General features: G+C 40.6%; 2 protein-coding genes across 6 annotated transcripts in view; one reads left to right on the plus strand and one right to left on the minus strand.

The window, feature by feature from the left end:
* Positions 1–20,779, plus strand: part of LIMS2 (LIM zinc finger domain containing 2) — a 30,992-nt gene that overhangs the window by 4,131 nt on the left and 6,082 nt on the right. Inside the window, exons 1-4 of one of the 2 annotated variants that reach the window (XM_080409831.1) lie at positions 1,279–2,064; positions 10,097–10,256; positions 10,823–10,889; positions 11,212–11,332. In XM_080409831.1, the coding sequence (XP_080265957.1) occupies positions 1,793–2,064; positions 10,097–10,256; positions 10,823–10,889; positions 11,212–11,332 (620 nt within the window). In that variant the 5' untranslated portion in view covers positions 1,279–1,792. Of the gene's footprint in view, positions 1–1,278; positions 2,065–10,096; positions 10,257–10,822; positions 10,890–11,211; positions 11,333–20,779 lie in introns of those variants that run through there. The other variant, XM_080409832.1, reaches the window with a different exon arrangement.
* GPR17 (G protein-coupled receptor 17) lies at positions 12,327–20,775 on the minus strand. Of its 4 annotated transcripts, none has more exons than XM_080409850.1 (3): positions 18,721–20,775; positions 16,989–17,069; positions 12,327–14,553 (listed from the first exon to the last, which is right to left on the minus strand). In XM_080409850.1, the coding sequence occupies exon 3, from the start codon at positions 14,513–14,515 to the stop codon at positions 13,481–13,483; it is 1,035 nt and encodes a 344-aa protein (XP_080265976.1). In that variant the 5' UTR covers positions 14,516–14,553; positions 16,989–17,069; positions 18,721–20,775; the 3' UTR covers positions 12,327–13,480. The 4 variants fall into 4 exon arrangements, with proteins under 4 accessions (XP_080265976.1, XP_080265975.1, XP_080265977.1 ...); XM_080409849.1 differs by having other exon boundaries at positions 12,327–15,819; XM_080409851.1 differs by lacking the exon at positions 16,989–17,069.

The following is a 20,779-nucleotide window of genomic DNA, read 5'->3' on the forward strand; positions in this document are numbered from 1 at the left end:
GGACATAGAGGTGCTTCTCTGAGGAGAACTACTTGTTAATGCCTAGAAGTCGTCTAGCTGCTTTCTTGTATGCTTTGGCCCAGAAAGTAACCAGCTGTAAGATTTTGGCATCGACCCTGTCTCTTAAAAGTGATCTGTCAAGAGGGAAAGAAAGAATGAAAATGCATGGTTTTGTTTTTATGTTCGAGGCAGCGAGAGAGGAGTGAGTGAGTGAGCTTGTGTTGAGGGGTGGGAATACAGGATGGTTATTGTTTTGATGTTTTTCCTTCAATCCCCTTATCTTCCCTTTTGAAGAAGAGTGTCATACTTTTCTATGGAAGAGTGATTATCTGAAAACCAATAAAATCATGTTATATGAGTCAGCAGGGTAAAAGCTTATGTGTTTGAGAGAGATGGAGATTTTTAGCCAGCTTGCTTAAGGTTAAGGGAGAGTAATGTTGCGGTGACTTAATATTTTACTTTGTGCTAAAAGTAAAAAGGTGATTTAATATTGCATTTTAAAAGTGGTTTATTGCTCTACAATTTAAAAGGTCAGGAAAAACACTCAGCATGGAGGACGTTTTTCTTCTGTTCCATTTACATCATAAAGTGGAAATGGATAAAAAGCAGATATGCAGTCTGAAAGAAATGATAGTGGCAGATTACAGGAGCGATGAGGAGCCTGAAGCTCTCAATGAAATGTGGGGTGAATTGTACATTTTGAGGTTACTGATCTCTGGTTTTGCGAGTGACGTTCTTTCTTTGTGTGCCTGTTTTGCTGGGTCCCAGTAAACCCTTCTGTTTTTCTTTAAAGGACAGAAGGGATCTCTGCTGGTTAATAATATTCATTTAGTACTTATGAAGTCATCGCTTCTCTCAGTTTTTTTTCCTCTGTAGCTTGCCAGGCTGTAGTCATGGAATATATTTCACTCTCATGCTACAAGAATCCTAATTTTTTTAATATAATTTACTGAAAAATAGTTTGTTGGTAATGACTCTTGAGACGTTTTTCATGGTGATGCTGATCAAATGACACTGACTCAGATGCTCCCATCCTCCACTCCTTTCCCTTTGTTCTCTTAAAAACTGACTTCTGTATGCTCAGATTTTTACTGTATTCTCAGATTTTTACTCTTTCTACCCCCCTACACCGGGCCCTAGCCATCTGTGCTGTGTGATGCTCTTTCTGTCTTGCAGGGGTGGGTGGAGAGGGGGAGCAGTAGAAAGGGCAAACTCCTGTTAGAGGGCCCTGTTCGGTTCCCAGCAGAGAGCTCTGGAGGCTGGAATGCCAAGTATGTTCCTTCTCCCTGCTTCCTCACCCTCCGCCGCATGCCACTTCTGCAGGCTGGAGTGTGTCCGGAGAGCAAAAGTCTTCACGGTTTTATTTCTTGGAATATGCTTTATCCAGATGAAAGGAACAGTTCTGTTTTTTGCAGTACCCTCAAGACACTGTGTGATGCAGCAGCCTGCAGGGAACCACCTTAGAGATGCCAGGGTCAGATACTCATGTGCAGTAAATGAAAGTGTTTGTTGTCAAGAGATCTAGTAATCTGTTTTGCTCTTCTGTGTTTCTCTGTTGCTTTGATCAGAAAGTCTTCTTGAATTAAGTGGATTAATGATGTGAAGACTCAGGATATTTTTTTTTTTTAATCTCATGAAATTGATAGAGGGACGTCATGCAAGTTAACACAGAATGAGCTGCTGATGTAGACTCAGTGTACTGCCTTAAATAGGTAATTACTAGTGGAATACAGGAAAGAGGTTGTCTGGTCTTTAAGACTGTAGCGCAATTGCAGATCAACTGTAAGAAACAATGCTCGAGCAGGGGTCTATGCATCCTGCTTTAGCTCTTCTAAAACGTAAAGGCAACTCCCAAAAGGAAGGTGACTCATTGAATATCAGTGTTGCTGGTGTTCGTTCCAGTTGTGTCTCTGCATTCCCCCTCACAGTGGCCTTGGGTGCCATGGCTGGGCTCAGACTCCGGGGGCTGGCATCCTCCAAACTTTATCAACGCCGGCAGGATCGGCTAAGTGGCACAGGGTCACTCCTGAGCACCAGGACAGATACAGCAGCTGGGATACGTGGGTACGTCTCTGAGATGAGAGGAATGGTGGTGGTGAAGCATTTTCCAGGATTTGATAGATGTTTGGTTCTGGTGGGGGAGGCTTTTTATTTAAAGCATGAATTATCTGCACGCAGCCAGAGGGGATGAAGTCTGTTTATTTTCATTTCCAAGTAGATTACGAAGAAAAGGACTTTCCTGATGAGAATGCTTTCAGTTTTTAACAATAACAGGAAAGCAACAATGGAGAACCTTTCCCGTTTCGAAGCACTGTATTAGTGTTCAGGACCAACGTTAGTGCTAGTAGCGTTAGTGGTGAAGTATTTAGGCACGGTGGGAATAAAGAAATGGTGAAATACAGTGATTTTTTGAAATGTTGATGACATTCTACTGCTCCTTGATTTTTTAGTGCTCAATAGTCCATTTCTTCACCTGTACTGTTAATAGCAAGCTAGTTTTTGTAAATAACTCCAGTCCAGTAGAAACTGAAGCTTTGAGTGTATGTAGCTGCTTCTTAAGATTATTTAGAACTCATCAACCAGAGCTTCTTAAATCTGCCCAGATGATTCCTTTGCTTGATTTGATCATTACTTTTCCTGTGCTTCAGATTAAAATCTTATTTTCCTTCTCAATTTTCATTGACATTAATTTTGGGCAAGAAAGAAATTAACAGGAATTAAATGCAACCTAGTTTCTTGCATTTTGGGAGAGCTCTGAGCTGCAGCAGCAATATTGGATCTGAAGTCTCTGTGACTGGGGACAGCAATGAGCATGCAGGAAAGGAGATTATTTTTTTCCCTAGCAGTCAGAAGTTTTGAATTTCAGTCTTTTCTTAGCAGTAGATAGACCTGATGCTTACCTGGAATTGAGCAATTGGTTCGGCTTCTCAGTTTGAACCGTGGATCCCTCGCTAGAACCCTACTTTCCCCACTGTTTTCCTTTTAGCCTATAGCTATTAGTCAGTTTGTAAATTTTCAGGTTTTCCTAAACAAAGTTGTGGGTGTGAATGTATGAGAATTTAGTGAGCAGGGGAGTAAGAAGGCAGTGGAGGAAACGGTGCTGCCATTGAGTGGAGAGGGTGCTGTTCAGGAAGAGTAAGAAGCATAGAAGGGACCTGTGAGAGAAAAGAAAACGAACATTGAAAAAGCAGCCACAGAACACAAACAGTAGAGTGTGAACTTCAGTATGGGAGGGATGAGGAGATAAATGCCCAGACATAGTCATCTCGTATTGTCAAAATATAGTTTGCATTCAGCTGTTCATCTGTGTTTCATTGTAACCTGTAAGAGCCTTCCAGGAAGAAGATGAATGCACAATGTTTCTTTTCTCCATGATTTCAAATTATTATTTCTAATTTTTTTTTCTAAGTTTGTAAACATGACAGAGACTTTTCAAGCCTTGATTTTGTTTTTTTTTCAAATCAGTGTTTAAAACTCTCTCTTAAGTACACATACTTAATCTGCTAGGTGGAAATAATGCCCTTTTCTGAACAGCATGTTTATAGTACTCAGCGCCACGCTGGTATGGTTTTGCAGGAGAACAGGGTTAGTTCTTGTTTGCCTTCTATGTCAGCTAGATTTCAGGAGCTGGAGCCTGGTGTTTGGAAAATGCTTATCTGTGTGACAGCTCTCGTTTTAAACCTACGCTATTGATGTGCTGTGTGAAGCTGCTACAGGAGGTGATCTGGGCATTGCTGACATAGGACTGCTGACAGCAATGGTTCTCCAAGTGTACTGCATCGAGCTTGGGCATGTTAGTAAGTCTAGGAAGAGCGGAGTGTGGCGGGGAGCTCACTCTGAAGCCGAGCACAGCTGGGGCTACAGGGATATAGCGCTAGGCAGGAGAATGCTCAGAGGCTGATACTGCGCTGTTGAGGGAGAAAGGCTGTGTATGTATTGCTGCGGTGTTGTGTACAGAGCAAGGCTTGCATATAAACTGTGCACTGGCAGAATTTTTAATAAGCCCAGTCAGGTTCAGAAGAAATAATTTTTGCAGCTGGCAGAGTGATTTAGGGAGGAATTGTCTAGATAGGTAAATGGAATACATTTTTCACATCATAGTTCTGGATGCAAAGTAAGCATAGAGCCATGTAATTTGTTTTTACTCAGCAGATGACAGTGCTGAAGATTATAATCTGTTTGGGAATTTTGTGTCCTGAATTATTTGTATTATATCCACAGGTTGGATATAATACAAATACTGATAATTTTTGCTTCTCCTTCCTGATAGGTCCTGATAGTTTATGTCCTTTCTTCAGGCAGATGAGAGTAATCCAAAAGTAGTGTTGCTGCTAGTGGATGCTAATGGATGAACACGTTTGGGAATGATCTGTCCTATTGGTGCTGGTAAACAGACATCACATTTAGCTCCTTTGAGATAACGGAAGTGAATTAGAGAAAGATTAAATGTGTATAAGAAGTTATTTATGAAATAGACATTGTGGGTGAGGTGGTACATGCTTGATAAAAGGGTGTTTTTCTTGTGTAAGAGGTATAACCCATTTTAAACCCCTACATTTCTTTATGTTGTTGATGTTTCCCTGGGCTGAGTGAACACTGCTAAATGTGTGTCTTTTTAAGAAATTGGTCATGGTTTACTGGAAATAAGTATTGCATTGTGTTGAGAGGGACTACCAAGTACCCATGGCATAGCATTTTTTTCTGTGTGAATACTGACAGACTTGCAGTGCTGCTGCTGGTCCTAAAGGTCTGCCTGACGGTGGCTTCTCCTGCAGGCCAACCTTACAGACATTGTATTCTGGTCTCAGCTGCAGTGTGTGGAGGAGTGGAATTTTTTTTAAAACCCTGGCTTCTACAACTAGCAAATTGCTGTTGCTGGTAGGTCAAGGAGAAATAAGGAGCCGTCAAGATTTTTTTCCATATTATGACCATAAGTTGCATTTTTATGTTTTTCTTAATTATCCCTGTGTAGTAAATAAGAACATAAGCTCTGATTTTTACCTTAGCTATTGGCATCTATGATATACACAAGTGGTGATAGCTTTCTAGGTTTTTGACTCTTTACTGTCCGAGGCACCTGTGTGTGCATACATACTAGAAATTACTATGTAAATTTTACCATACTGTGATATCTTCTGTATACACTAGTTTCTACTGGTAGACTAGAACAAGCAGAGAATACCTTTCTAGGATTCCTGAGCGTAGGTACAGTGCCTGTCTGCTGAAGTTTGGACAACGCCCTGGACTCTTGTATCTTGAAATGTTGTCTTCCTTTCTTTTTGTAGTATCTGTAAGGTTTTGGGTCATCTCTGTATTAAAGTAATTCTTCATGTAGCATTGTGATGAAGAACTCTTTTTTGACACTGAAAACAGAAAGCTTTCGAGACCAGTTAAAGAAATCTGGGGGTTTTGGACTGGGCTTTTCTTACAAGTGCTCCTTGCACCTGCAGTTCCCTTCTTGGACCTGATGGTCTGAGACTGTTCACCTGTTCTGGTTGTCTAGTTGTCTGGTTCATTTTGTCTTGCATCCCTGTTTGAGAATCTGAATCCTGCTGATGTGAAGGCTGGAGCTTCTGTTCTATTATCCTAGCAGTGCGAGTATTAATTTGCTTTTTTTTCCCCTCAACCTGGCACCAGTGCTAGAAACCTGTGGACAGATGTTTTAAAGAGGAGGTAGCAGTATAGAAGCTGTAGCTAGCTTTCTTGGTATTGAAGTCCAACCACCCCCACCCCCCTTTTTTTTCTGTAGTAATACAGGCCCAATTTACTGAATCTGTATGATATAAAAATATGACATTTGCTATCCCAAATACATATGAAACCACTGTTCTTGGAAGATAGATCCATATTGACTTTAGTGGTATAAGAAGGTAAAAGGTTTCCAAATCTTTCTGTACTGTCTGTACCAGTGGCACAGAATGGGTCTCCTAATTAACTTCCACTTCTTATAAAGAAGGAATTTTTCTTTTTTTTTTTTCAATGTGAGAGCAATGCTGATGCTTTACAGTAAATACTTCTGGGAAGTCAAAGCATGTGAAACCTGCACCTAATTATAATGGTAAATAACTAATTTCTGTGAAGTAGGTACTTTGACAAAGATAATTTGTTAAAGATGTGGCATGTGATAGTGAAAGATTGGAAAAAGCATTGTTTGAGCACTGGTATTCTTTGGGTTTGCGCAGGACAGGATAACTTCAGGATGTTGAGCTAGTTGTGTTTTAATAGCCTTTCCTGTCTTTGTGTCACCAGCTTATTGTTAAAACAGAGGAAGATTCTGTATTTTACCGAATTGCAAAAAAATCAGTGAGCAAACAGACTAGAATACAATATTGGAGACTGTCCTTTGTGGGAGAGATTCAGATCTAAATGTCTTAGGATTGACACAGCAAGTCTAACTTTCCTGGTCATTCTTGGCACCACCATCAAAAAGGTGGTTTTGGTGATGCTTTTCCTCTCCCCATGCTGCCGACAGAAGTGGTTTTGCAGCAGTCTAGTAAACAGAATCCTAAAACTGCTCTGATTTAGAACTTACCTCCCTCCTCCTTCCAGCCTCGGTTAATTTTAACCTTGAGCTAGTTGATTAAATGCTTGGTTTTGCACAAGGAAGAGGGCACGTGGGAGTGTGTAGTTGAGGAAGATTCTTGTAAGAAACTATGGCATACGTGAAGGTAAAACTTGAATAAATGCAAGGTTGTACCTTGAGGGTAATGCCAAAGTTGCAAGTTTTAGCTGAGGTGCAAAAGAATAAAACATCTTAAGTAAAAATGGATGCAAAGTCATGAATGAAAAGAGAACAGAAGTAAAACTGGACCTATGTTTGTCAAAGAGCCACAGCTGCTGGTTTGTGTTACAGGAGACGCATTGGGCAGGAGCTGATGTGTGATTTAGTTGTCTCCTGTATGACTCTCCTCAACAAATTTCAACTGGGTTTTAGCTGAGGCAGAGAACTGTGTTACTTTGTGTACGGGTTCTTTTATTTCTTACTGGACTAAAAGTTTCTCTCATATATGAGTAACAAGTCACAACCATTAGCTCATTTGCGTTGTGGCATTTCTTGGACAGCTCAGGCTGTATCACAATCATCTTTCTTATGCCTTTGAGGATATCTTGCTGACATCAACCAAGTTGTTCTGGCTCAAGCGTTTTGAACTTTTTTTCAGTTTTCCATTTCCAAGTCGTTGAAGTGCTTGTTCTATTTTTTTGCAAAATGATTAGTGATTTTTTTCACTGCATATCATATTCTGTTGTTAAAAAAGTATTAGGGTATTTTGAACAAAATTCCATAGCTAGGAGTTGGACGTTTTTCATCATTGTGCATCATCAGAACAGTAAATAAACTCTTGGGACTCTTGATATTCTTTTGCTTTTGCAAATGAATGAGGTAAGTTAATTTTTTTGAGAGTTAAAAATTAAATCCAAAGTTGTACTTCATGCTAAGGGAAGACAGTGAGAACACAGAACAATAGTGCGTCTGACTTCTACTAAGAATTTAAATTTCCCAATAGATTTTGTATTGTTTAGAAGTCAGGGTTCATTGGGAGGTTGCTCTGCCTTCAGAGCATCTGTGTGTCTCCACAGTACTCTGCCTTCAGCCCTCAAATGCTGCTTTCAGAACGGAGGCTCTTGAAAGCCCTATTCTTGGGAGTGAGTCTTTACATCTTCATTATCTTTCAGCCCACACAACTATGGGACTTGTGTGAGAATCTCTCCCAGGATAGGTGTATTCGGTAGCGTTTGGTGTGCACTTGCACTGTGTTTAATGCAGGAAGACAGCTGTGCAGGCTGCAGGCTGTCATTGTGGTGTACTGTAGTCTGGGCAGCAGCTCTGTTCTTGCAGAGTTCAGCCAGCCAGGTAGCTGGTAGCGGCAGGGATTGGTGCTGTTCCTTTCCTAGAGTGCTGTTAAAGTCCATTTGGAGAAAGAAAAAGAAATTGGGATTTTTTTTTAATGTTCATTTCATGTTTATAAAGCAAAACCCCTAACAAACACAACCCTAGGTCATGCTTTGTTGTTTGTGTGTAGGGTGTACTTGACGTTATGTAGGAAATTGAGACTTGCTGGAATGCCATTTTGCCTGGTTTTCTTCTGTAACCCAAAGGAGCTTTTTCACTGCTGGTGACGTGAAGCTCTTTTAATCCTGGTTGCTGGGTAGCTCAGGTCTTAGAATTCAGGCATCAAATTTTTTAAGAGGGAAAAAATACTTGATGGGGGAGATCGTATTTTCAAGTCCTGGTACACATTTGCATTATGGAACTGGAAGAGTGGCTATTGAAAACTAAGCCGATTAGGTCTCTTGGCTTTGCTGCAAACACTGATGTTTTTGTGTTGATCTGTTGCTTTGGTAGTCTGTTGGGATAAAATGTTTCTTTAACCTATGATCTCTAATTTATGAAATTACAGGATTTCCTGCTTGTCCATAATTCCAGTCCATGTCTGTTTTTTTAAAGCTCCTTCATACTGCAAAAGGCAACAAGTTGTAACAAATTTCTGCTAAATCGGCACTCCGTTCTTGAAACTAGTACCAGCTCCCATGGTGTTTGCCACCCTTTGAACTGCAGTGGCAGAAAGAAAGTATATTTTTACAGAGCGGTCACTCAAAGTCACAGCACGGGATGTTTGTGCAGGCTACAGATGTGGTACGTTTGACTCGGCAGAGCCAGCTGAAGCACAGGGCTGGGTTTGTTGCCTCAGGAGTATGAGGCTGCTGCCTGTGCTGCTGCCTGCACTGCTACCTGCTCCTTTTAGTTGTGCTCAGAGCACAAAGCCCTGGCGTACAAACAGTGGTGTGTTTTTGTAGGGGTGTCTCTAACCAGAGGAAAAAGAACCTTCTGCTAGTGGAACATGTGGATTTTACTGTTTTCTATGAAGAGGTGTGGAAAGCAGCATGTCAGGTGGTAGAATAACAATGGCAATGGCAGTTCAGTTCAGAGTAGCTTTGAATATAAAAAGAAAGAAAAAAATCTTTTAAATCAAGCTATCATTCTTTTTATGTATACGTTATGTGCTTCAGGAAAACTATTACACAGATATTTAAGAGATTTGTAACATGGTAGAAATTTTTTGTACTCCCACCTATAAAATTGCTATCTTTCCAATCAGAGAATTCAGAAGGTGCCCAGAAGGCATACAATAGGTTTTCTATACCTATAAGTGCAGCAATATTGAATTTATATATCACTGGATAGTCTGCTGGTTAAAAGAAAGGTCCCATTGCAATAAGAAACCGAGACTCTTTGCTTATAATTTTTTCTTCTTTTGATTATATTATAAAATCATATGATATATGATTTTAAAACTGCATTCTCCTAGTATATAGAGAACTTAGATTACCATGATGGCAAGCGTGAAAGTTTTGTGAAAGAGGTTAGGGTTGTTCTGCATTTTAGGTGAGATAGAGGAAATGCCTTTTACATGATTTGTCAGTGTGGTTTGGGGTTTTTTTTGTAGCTTCACTTTCTGAGGAAATGAAGCTAATCTATTTCCCAAACCAGCCAGAGAGACTTCTCTCTACCCATACCTTTTTAACACTTTGACAGTTTCAACTGATTTATTAGGAGGACAGAGGCATTGTATGCAATTATTTTCCTATTACTCCTGTGCACATAAGCTGCTGGGTAGAGGGGGAAATGCTGTTAATTCCTGCAACGAAGGGGAGACTGCAGCTGGATATCAGTGCTTATTACACACCAGAAAATCCTCAGAGGTGCACATCCCAGGACCAGAAATCCTATGAAGTCAGGATCGTTGTGTTTGCTACTCTCTGAACTACTGATTTATTTAAAACTGTGGATATTTGGTGTGAGCTATTAGCAGGATGACATAATGGGGCAAAAGACTGGTGAAGCAGCCGAAAGTAGGTGCAGTAGGTAAGTCTGCAACATGAGCTTATTCTGCCACGTGTGAGTTGCAAGAACATTATTTCTAACTGATGTCAGTGCTGAATTGACTCATTGACCTTTTTTTTTCTTCATGTAAAAGGAAGTTTAAAGAAGTGGAAATGTTGCGTTCATAGATGTTGGGGAAACTTGGATGATATGATTATACTCATGTGATTGACTGTGACATTGCTCATGTTCTTATTCCTGTCTTTATTCCAGTAATATGTCTGATGCTCTCGCAAATGCAGTATGTGAACGCTGCCAGACTCGATTTGATCCTGCAGAAAGGATTGTGAACAGCAATGGGGAGCTCTATCATGAAAACTGCTTTGTCTGTGCTCAGTGTTTTCGTCAGTTCCCAGATGGACTTTTTTATGAGGTGAGTTCTCATACTGTGTAAGAGAAGAGAAACAACTGAATTAAAATGCAAGGAATTAGGTGAAAATTCTGGCAGAAATATGAATTTCCATCTTTCTTGCATGTTTAATTTCTTAGCCCTAAACCTTTGTTGATTGTTTTTTTAAAGGGCTTCAGACTTCATTTGCTTTTTTTTTCTTCTCACACGCTCCTTCCTATATATCAGTAACAACAAAAACTGTATGCTTGCTCTTTGAGTAAGAGGCATTTCAAAAGGAAAATAGAAAATGTTTCTTAATATTTCATTAGGCATAAGTGTTTTTTTGTCTTTTTTTTAGACTTTTTATACTAAACTTTTCCAATTGGGCAACTGAAATTGGTGAATCTATTTAAAAATGAGGTTGAATTGTTTTTACAGAGTACGTGCAAGCACATATTTTGAATAGCACATTCTTTTAAACATGCTGCATTCTTAATTTGCTGTGAGTTTTAGCCTCATGTGGGAGGGGTAGCTCTGAATTACATGAGTAAATCAAGACGTAAGAGTAGCTCAGTTACTCATGAGGACTCCTTCTCTCTTGTTTGCAGTTTGAAGGTCGGAAGTACTGTGAGCATGACTTTCAGATGCTGTTTGCTCCTTGCTGCGGGGAATGTGGTAAGATGTGGTGCATGTCAACACTGTGGGGTAACAGCTACAGGGCCATGCAAACCTCCCACCGTTGCAGTGACATCCATCCAGCCCTGGCCTGGGATTGTTGAGGTCATTTTAAGGAGCAGAAGCTCTAGAAGGAAACAAAGCATGATACCAGCAGTGATTTAGGGTATCCTGGTTGTGGGAATAATTAGGTTTATAATCAGGGTTTTCAAAGTTAGACTGTAATAGTTCCTGTGGAATTAAAGTTGGAATGATTAGGGCAGCATACTTTTGATAAGACTGCTTTCTGCATGCATCTCAAGGTGTTGCTTTCCTTTTGCAGGTGAATTCATTATTGGACGTGTTATCAAGGCGATGAACATTAACTGGCACCCAGAATGTTTCCGCTGTGAGCTCTGTGATGTAGCACTTGCTGACCTGGGTTTTGTGAAGAATGCTGGCAGGTAAGATAGAGCAGGAGCTCTGAAAGTTTTATCAGTATGTTATTGATACAGTAGCGAGATGTTGAGAGTGGTCAGTTAGTTGTACACGAGAGGTAAAGCTTGGAAAGGTACAGAAGAAGCTTTAAGAAATAGTCTTTTAGGAGGTGGGAAATGGGATGAAGAACAGAATTCCTCATCCAATGAAACATGTAGAAAGCAGAAACTCAAATTTTAGTAGCTAGCAGGTGGGTTCTGGAAATGAAAGGGATTTCAGGCAAAAGGCTGAATAGCAAGTGAGAAAAAGGGATTTTGTGATCTTGGGCAAGGTATATATCAAGTAAGCTGCTGAGCAGGAAGTCAAGATATAGCAAAAGGCCAAAAGAATAACAGGAGGATTACAGCAAATCCTGTTCAGAATGTGATCCCCCTGGTCTTCAGAAAACATTCGTTTTATATACAGAAATATAAAAATGAGCCCTAGAGGTTTGATTAATGCATTTAATTAAGAAGTAAGAAATAAAAACATAAAAGGGAACCTGTACAAAAGCATACCATGGTAAGAAATAAAACGATCCAGTAGTTAGCAGAGTGTTGTGCAAATCATAGTTAATTTCAGGCTTTCAATGTCTTGAGCAAAGCCTAGTAGTTTCCTAGAGTTTATATTCTCACTAGCTAAATGGTGAGGAAGGGAAGGAAAGGTTATATACTTGTACCCTGTCCAGCAGGGAGCCCTCTCAATTCCCTCTTCCATCCTGCATGAGCTTCTCTGCCTTAGTATTTGGAGTTGGGCATAATTTTCTTTCAACACCTAAGCTTGCTAGAATGGGCTGTTGTGATAGCACCTAGGCTGTTTTGGGAAAGCAGTCAGGATTAAAGCAGTTCAAGTAGGATAAAGTACATTTGATTTCATAATTTGTGGACCAAATCTGAAAGAGTAAGGAGCTCGTTCCCAGAAGCACAGAAAAGAGATATGTATGTATATGTCTGTACATAAAAATACAGTTCACCTGTCACATGATTTCCTATAATATTTACCTTCATAGCATCGAAGCAGTCTTCTAGTAAATATTACTGGGAACTCTTGGGTTCTTTTTCCCGCTTCTCATTGTACCTGGTTTTCCCTAGTGTGCCTGTCCTTTCCAGATATATTCTGCTGGATGCAATTTGTATCAGTAAGGATAGTTAAGATAATCCCTATTTTGTCTGTAGTGAAGGAATAGTCTTGCTAGATATATCACAAAAAATAGTTGTAAAACACCTCAGAGGTAGGAGTCTCTTCTGGACAAAGTAAACTTGTTCATATGCTTACTTCATTTTCACCGTTTGGGTTCATATTTTTATGATTCAGTATGTAGTAAAGATGAATGCTGTATTCCTAAACAGCCCTTTTCCATTCTGTAGTTTGAGGGTTATCGGGATATCTGATGTTCTTCAGGGAACTACATAAAAGAGACAGTGTACTAAATGTTGTCCTGCCTCTGCCTGCAGCTTTGAGACAATGGCAGAGGCGAGATAGAAAAGGTTGTGTGAAGTTTAGTGCTCATCTGCAGCTCTGAATGTTGGGAAGAAATAAAAAAAATTGGAAGTCCTAGCTTAACTCCAGTCCAGGTTGGGTGCATTGCAGCACTTCAGTCTTTTTTTCTTGCCACCATTTAGTACCAATTTTCTGTCTACTGTGTATAAACGCTTTGAATTTGAAGACTTGAACAAGATGTGCAAGCATGCTGGCATTTCATCAGGCAGGTCTATCGGGGGAGTGGGTTTCTACTGCTGGAGCAATGTAAAATTTTAAAGTAGGCTGTATGCATTGTGCAGAGGAAGAATCTGACTTTGAGAATTAATTTCTTTTTTTTGCTTTTTTTTTTTTTTTTTCCTAAACGTCCATTTAATAGCGTCTTTGCTCTCTTCCTTATTCCCAAGTGTTCAGTCCTCAGTTTCACATCTTGGAAATCAGTAGAACTACTTCTGTTTGCACTTACAGTAAGACAAGAACATGTGATCTCTGTTGTTAGAGGAGTTCTTGCTAATTGCAGTCCCATTAAAACAACAGATCTTCTCTCCTCAGGATGAGTTTGACTCTCGGTGGACTATCTCACCGTATATTTGCACCCTTACCTTATTTTGGTGGAACAGAGTGTTCTTAAGTCAAAGCAGTGACAAAAGTCACGTTCACAGTTCTGATTTAGCACTTAGTGAGCTTTCATTTGTCTTACCCTCATATGTTTGAGGCAACATTACAGTCTTTTTAACACAAAAGAGATTGCACAAAGCCTCACGGAATTTCTCAGCTACAAAAAAATACATGACTGGGTCCAGGGCACCATTCAGGCTCGTGAGGCAGGAAGTGATGCGGTTGCTGAGGGCTAGAATACGCTGTGTTTCACAGGAAGTTTTGGTCCCGTTGTAATGGAGAATGTAAATGTAGCGATTGACGTGATAAGGTACAAAGCAAATCAGAAAGATCATCAGGACCATGATGATCATTTTGATAGCTTTTTCCTTCAGGTGTTTCTCAACTCTGTTCCCGCTCTTCAGGCTTTGGATGATTAATAAGTAGCAAGTCACTGTAGTAACAAATGGGAAGGTGAATGCCACTGCTAAGGACACAAGGGCGTGACGTGATGCCTTTTCCCTGTACAGCTGCAGGCAGATGGTTGTGTTTTTCATCTCAACTGTCTGCACACTGAGCAGCAGAGGTGCCATTGCAACCCCAACTACAACCCATAGAAAGGCACATGCCAAATGGGCATAAAGCGACCTGCGGAGCTTGATGGATTTCACAGGGTGCACAATGGCTAGGAAACGGTCAACGCTGATACACATGAGGAAGTAGATACTGGCATACATGTTGAGGTAAAAAAGGAAGCCAGTGAGTCTGCATGGGATCTCACCGAATGGCCAGTGATTGCCAGAAAAATGGTACACCAGCCGTGTGGGAAGTACCAGCACAAAGGACAGGTCAGCCACAGCGAGGTGCATCAGGAAAATGTTGGCAGGTGTGCCTGACTTTTGGTCCCGCAGGAAGAGCCAAAGAGCCAGGGCATTGCCAACAAAAGCCAGGATGAAGTCCAGGAAGTAGAAAGTGGCAAAAAGGATGTTCTCGAGGTGTGTCTCTTTGCCACATTGCTCTGATGTTTCCAAAGAGAAATTTGATTGATTTGAGCAATTGAAGAGTAGGCTTGAGGGATCTGCTGGGCCATTCATTTTTCACCACAGTTTTGAAGAAGAAAAAAACCCCAAACCTGAAAGAATTGAGACAGTCTATTACAACAGAGCCTGATTTTGTGAAGAAAGAAACCCAAAACTCAAACCCAAACGACCCACCCAAAAGACCACACATGGAAATCAGTGATGTCTACTGCTTGCTATATTGGTGTTTAATATGACAGGTAGATCTGAGTTTAAACCCTTGTATTAAAATTCTGAATACCTTCTGCTCGTCTGGGTTTTCCAGACCATTAATTTCTGCTGAAGGAACCACTGTAACGAGCTAGCTAGCTGATTATGAGCTTGTCTTCAACCTATGCTGAGTTCATTTGAATAACAGAGTAGTGAAATGCTTATGTGTCTGGATAATGGAAGAGTGGAAATGGGTTCTGTATGTCTAGCTAGAAAATATTTGTTATGTTTAATTTGAAAGCCTAATTCAGGACTGAAGAACCCCTAACAAGTCAGCTTTTCTGAGCACAAGTATCTGTTGTAAGGTGGCCTACCTTAGAATATCTGTCTTGTTCCTAGAAGAGGTGGAAGACAGGTCTTGTATTGCTGTTATTAAAAAACCCGCAGGGATCCTGAAAAATCTTTGAGAATTATTTCAGTCTAAAGTCCCTTATTTAAGCATCTAGTTCCAATATAGGAGGAAACTATTCAGATGGGTAGCAACATCTCATTTGAACAGCAGAAAGTACTGAATTGACTCAGAAAAGATTATTAGTAATGCCCGTGCTGCTGATTACTTGTCAGTGTCATGCTTCCCTGCAGCTTTCTTCTCTCTCTTCCTCCCTCAAAAGCCTGAACTCCGCTGTAACTTATCCAGGGCCTTTTCCAAGCAGCAGCTTAGTAAAACTGAGCCTAGCTTTGCCAGTCTGTTGCCTGCAGGGTCCTGAGCAGCACCAACAAAAAATGGTAAGATTTTCTGGGCACCTACCCGTGTTTTTTTACACATTCCTCATCTGGGGGTGTAGGTGGTAGGGATATACAGGCAGGCTGAGTTTCCAGCATTGTCTCTGTTTCTTGGATTCCTCTCCATTGTGCTCATCATCACATTTTGTACTGATGGACCATTTCTCCGTAACATTCAATACCCTCCATTTTCCTCTACTGAGATTAAAATTTTAACATCGTTGCTGATGTTGTTTGACAAAATTTTTGGTCTTGGGCAGAAGCTATGCTATATGCTGAAATCTTGCATCATTAGACAGTTGATCCAATGCATTACGCAATGCATCCAGCGTCCCAGCAGAACTGATTATTCAGATGTCTAAAAATATTGGTGGCTAATCAAGCAACTGAAATGGGATGAAGAGCAGACCAATATATCGGAAAATGTAAACAAAAATCCAAGGTAATTACCATCTTTTGTTTGACTGCTATCACTTTCAGGTGGACAGAAAACTATAGTAGCTAGAGATTAGTATGCTGGACCACCTCTGTCTAGTTCACAGATGAAGAGAGAAAAGTCAACAGAAGGGAAACGCAGTGAAATTCAGAAACTGAAATTTCTTCATATGGCCACAGAGGGGCCGTCTTACTCCATGCATTGCCTAGATACCCTGCATGTTTATGGCAAAAAAAAAAAGAATCTAGGTTTGAGTGTATGGGTACTCATTGCCTACAGCTGGCTGCATGCTTCGTGGTCCAAGAGATGGCAACAGTTACTACCTTGAGATTACTAGAAGTGCATGTGTAAGGAAGACTGTACAGCCCTTTTTTCCCCAAGGGACATTTTATCTGTACAAATACATGCGAAATCTTGGCTTTCACGTACAAAAGGAAAATTCCTCATTGCAGTTTTCAGTGTGAATTTCCTGGGTTTGCAGAGGAGCTAGCAATTTTTGTTTCTAGTGTTTGTTTGTCCCTTACAAAGTAAAACCTGCAAGTATTTTTGAATACAAGATGCTGAAGTTTATATGTGACAGTAATGTTGAATGCTCAAATACTTGTCCTCCCCGGATGGAAGTAGTTTAAATATGTGTTTTTCTATTGCATACCAAAGGAGAAATACAATGAGACCATGCCTTTTTACTGGCTGTTAATTTACAGTGGTACCTGTCACCTAATGTTCTGGCTGTTCAGCCTTTTTATGTTTAAATATGCTTTTCATCTGCAAAAAATATGAACAGGTGATCTTTATACTCACGTCAGTGATGGGGTGGTCTGATGGCTAAGCAGTACGTGGTTGTGACACCACTGAGAAAGCAGTAAATGCTGCTTGGACCAGCTGAAAAGGCAGAAGCAAGGGTTGTCTGATGGAACAGGCAAGGATGTCTGTTGTCTTAATGATTTATAGCCGTTCAGGAGGCAAAGCGGTAAGCACTTTTTCCCTGTTTACAAGCTAAATATTAGGGGTTTAGCAGCATGATACATTGAACCAATTCTATTTGAGCTGATTTCCTAAGGAGGATCTTTGGGATTCAGATTGAGTGTCAGTACCAGACTTGGAACGGCCAAGACTTACAAGTCCAGAGTATTGTCCTCACTGATGACGGCGTTGAGTCTGCTCTTGATTTCTAGATGGGCATGCTTTCACTGCAGAACACTGTGGGGTGGAGTGGAAAGGAGAATGTCAGAGCTATCTAGAAGCCCAGTATGTCAGTGTCAGGAAGGGAGAGGCTTGGAACTAATGATAAAATTAATTCAGTCTTTTCAAATGAGTGCCTTCACAGTAGAGCTGCTATTATCTAATGTACTTTTTAGAAGAGCAAGGTGAAGGGAGGTATTTTTCATTGCCTGGTCAGAAATCATAGAAAAGGGAAGTGGGCCTCTGCCTAATTTTGCTTAGGTTTTAAATTAGAAGGGAATTTTAATCAAGTTTTTTTTTTTTTTTTTACAGTTCTGTTCATTCATGTAAAATTGTGATGTAGTACTTGGGTAGGTTAGGAAAAGAGCTGACATGTCACTATAATTAATTGTTGGGTTTTTTTTTTTAAATTGATCTGTTTTCAACAAAATGCGACAACTTTACAAAAGTAATAGTTCTTTGATAGTGTGTTCTGTAGACAGTATGGAAAGCCCTTTGCTGTTATTTACAGTTCTACTTCTATTTTGGCTGGTTTTATCCTATCAGTTTAAAATAAATGTGTTTGATTTTTAGTTTTTTCTTTCTTGTTGGTTTGTTATGCTTACAAAAAAGCACGGAAAGTCCTTGAAAGCTTGTTGTACTTGTCTGTATGAATGCTAAGAGCAAACTAGAAACTTCCACAAATCACCTAGAATGGGTAGATTGTGCTAAGCTGTATGGTGCAAGAGGCTTTGACTCTGCAGGCAGAAAACTCCTTTAGGAGCCTGGTTCATTGTCCAATGTTTTCCACTTGGATTGCACTCTTGGTGTTGTGTGGATATTTAGTGATTTACGTATTGCTAAACAGAGCACTATTTGGAACCAACTATTATCCCAGGCCTCCCAGGGCTGAGCTGTAATGAGGATGTCGCTGCTCATTTGAAATGCATGCACACTGACCATATTTTATGCTCTGTTTCTCTTCTGCCGAGAAACAAGTCAACAATCCACAATAGACATAATTACTGATTACTCTTTCAGCAGCTGCTGTATCTGTCATTAATGAAACAATAAGCAGAAGAAATATTTAGTTAATCTTAAGTTAGTTACCTGGCTAGTTTGAAGCCCACTGCAGATAAATCTGAACTGTATTTTAGGGTTTATAGTGGATATCATAAATTACTGTTCTTGCTCTCATTCTGGTTTGGGATTATGCTAGTTTGTGGGGTTGTATGATTGTGGTTGTAGTGTCCTGTCAAATGGGAGTGTCTCCTATCTTTCACTGAAAGTACTATTCATGAGAAATAGTCCACTTCTGACTGAAATTATTCTCCTAAAAATTACTCCCTGCTGAGCTTCCCACCCTTCAGCTGGAATATTTGTAAACATCAAAGCAGTGTCAGAGAGCAATGGACATACCATACAACTGTCGGCTTTCCTGGCACAAATGGATGTACATCAGGTGCAGAAGTTTGAAAACTTCTATGCTTTGGAGGAGCGGTGTAAAGAAGAGTAAGGAAATTATTTCTTGAAGTTCAAAAAATGCTGCCTGTTCTTAGTTGCAAACATTTCCATTATATTCATCCACACCTCTCTGTGTGTGCGTCTTTCTACCTCACTGACACCATCTAAAACTAATGCTGTTAGGAAAGCTCCCTCATTGTTCTGCTAACAGAATTTTGTCTCTTACCTCTTTACAGTGCAGTCCTGTGGGTGGAGTGTAGGGTCCTTTCGGGGAAAATCTCAAGGAACTCCTTCTGATGAGAGCAAACCAAATAGAAGCAGCAACGGTGAAAACAAGAAGATGATCCAAAAAGAGCACGGTTGCAGAGTTGCTAAGGGGAGCCCCTCTATATAGTGCTCTTCTAGCTCTGATAGCGCATTATCAGCTCAGTCACACAACAGAGAGGACACCCCAGCACTGAGGAGCAGTCTTCATCCCAGCTGAGCTCTTGGCACTGGGGTTGCTGCTGCTGTTATAGATATGAATATACCTTATGAATATTCCAGTGTTCATGGTGCTTACTAAAGGCTGCTACTGAACTCCCAGCCCTGAACACAGACTTCTTGGAGTCCCCTGATTATTTTAGGAGGGTGGAGAGAAGCATTGTTTAGGGGAAGTCTGGTATTAATAGACACAACAGGACATTTCAGAATGGGATAATTCCATAATGGTGGGAGTGGGGAGGGGGAGAGGGAGAGGGGCGGCTGCTATGGTAACAGCTTAGCCTGTCCAACACTTCCCTTTGCTTGCAATAGAGGAGGGTCTATGGGATGGCAGCGAGGGTTTGTGAGCGGGGAGGGGCTGATAATGGTTTATCAGTGCAAATGGCTGAAGGCATCTTATTCAGCTGAATGAGAGGGGTCTCTTTCAGGACACTTGCTTCAGGGTCCCTATGTCCTGCCCCGTATAATTACTCTGCATTTGACAGTGCCGAATAAAATTGATGCCTTTATGCTGAGATGAGCACAGCTGCATGTTTCTTTATAATGGGGTGCTGTCTGCTTTTTCTGGACTCCGTCTGGGCAGACAGTAGTTCCAGCCCTGGAGAGAGACACTTGCTGACAGGAGGACTCAGATTTGGAGAGAATAATAATGATACTTAGCACTTAGACAGGCGCCTGCCAGCTGAGGGTCATAAATGTTTGAGGTCTCACAACAACATCTGTGTTGTATTCTTACCCTCATTTCACGGATCTAAGGGTAAGTGATTCATCACAGCAGAATTTTGGAAGGGGCTCTGCAAAGAACCCACTACTTCAGCCATAAATCTACTCTTTGCATTTGAACTTCTCCTTTTGTCTGATGTCTTTTGAGAATGACCTGTAAATCTGAGTGAGTGTTTCACATAGCGATACAGTGAAAGGAATTAAGCAGGCTTGTCTGTTTTGTGACAAAGAAACCCCCAGAAGTCATTCCCCTGCCATTTTCATGTTACCATAAATTCTCCCCAGCCTGCAGCATTGCAGCTAGAGGGGTAGGTAATAGGCAAGTAAACTGAACAGCTTCTCCTCGGAGAAATACTGGGATAGAACTGTTGGGTTCTGTCAGCCTTTACAGAGGTTTTTTTATGCCTTTGCTCAGGCTTTTCTACCAGAAATTTGGCTTACCTACCTGCTCAGAACTGTACTTATAATATCTTCTAGAACATGTGATAGGAACACAGTAACATTTACCACATAAAATTGCGTAGTTCTTTATTTTCTTTAACTTAGAACTAGAAGGAATTTGTAGGCAGAAGAGCTGCTTCAGTGGTCTCTTGTTCGTCCCAGCTACTGAAGACCAAGGAATCCAGTCGTGGTAAAAACATTCAAGCAATGTGCTCTGGTTTAATATTCTTTATTCTCTCTTCTTGACTCCTTCCCAGTGCTGTAGTGCCGTTAGCATGGCTGGATCCCATAGTTAGTAATAGAGAGAGGGTGTTGCCACCTTTCCTTGCCCACCTCTCAAAAAGGATCTAGAAGAACTGGAAAGGATGCCTGGAAGAATAAGACTGATATCCTTGATGGGATGTAGATCAGGGAATATTGGAGGAGTGTTCTAGGGAAATAGAACTCTGTGACTACTCTATCCACGTATCCTTTTCTGTGCAACTGGTGTGAAAGACAAGATGCTAAACTAAATTATGTTTGGTCTGACCTCAGAAGACACTTATTCTGTAACATAAAGTACATCCTACATCATAAACTATACATTGTTTTAGGAGAAAGAATTTCTTAGTATTTTCTTTTCTTTACTTTGTTCAACC

Source organism: Falco punctatus, assembly GCF_963210335.1.
Source record: "Falco punctatus genome assembly, chromosome: 13".
Taxonomy (NCBI): domain Eukaryota; kingdom Metazoa; phylum Chordata; class Aves; order Falconiformes; family Falconidae; genus Falco; species Falco punctatus.

Coding starts and splice junctions, on each gene's coding strand:
- GPR17 (XM_080409851.1), bottom strand. CDS start 14,515: ATGAATGGCCCAGCAGATCCCTCAAGCCTACTCTTCAATTGCTCAAAT.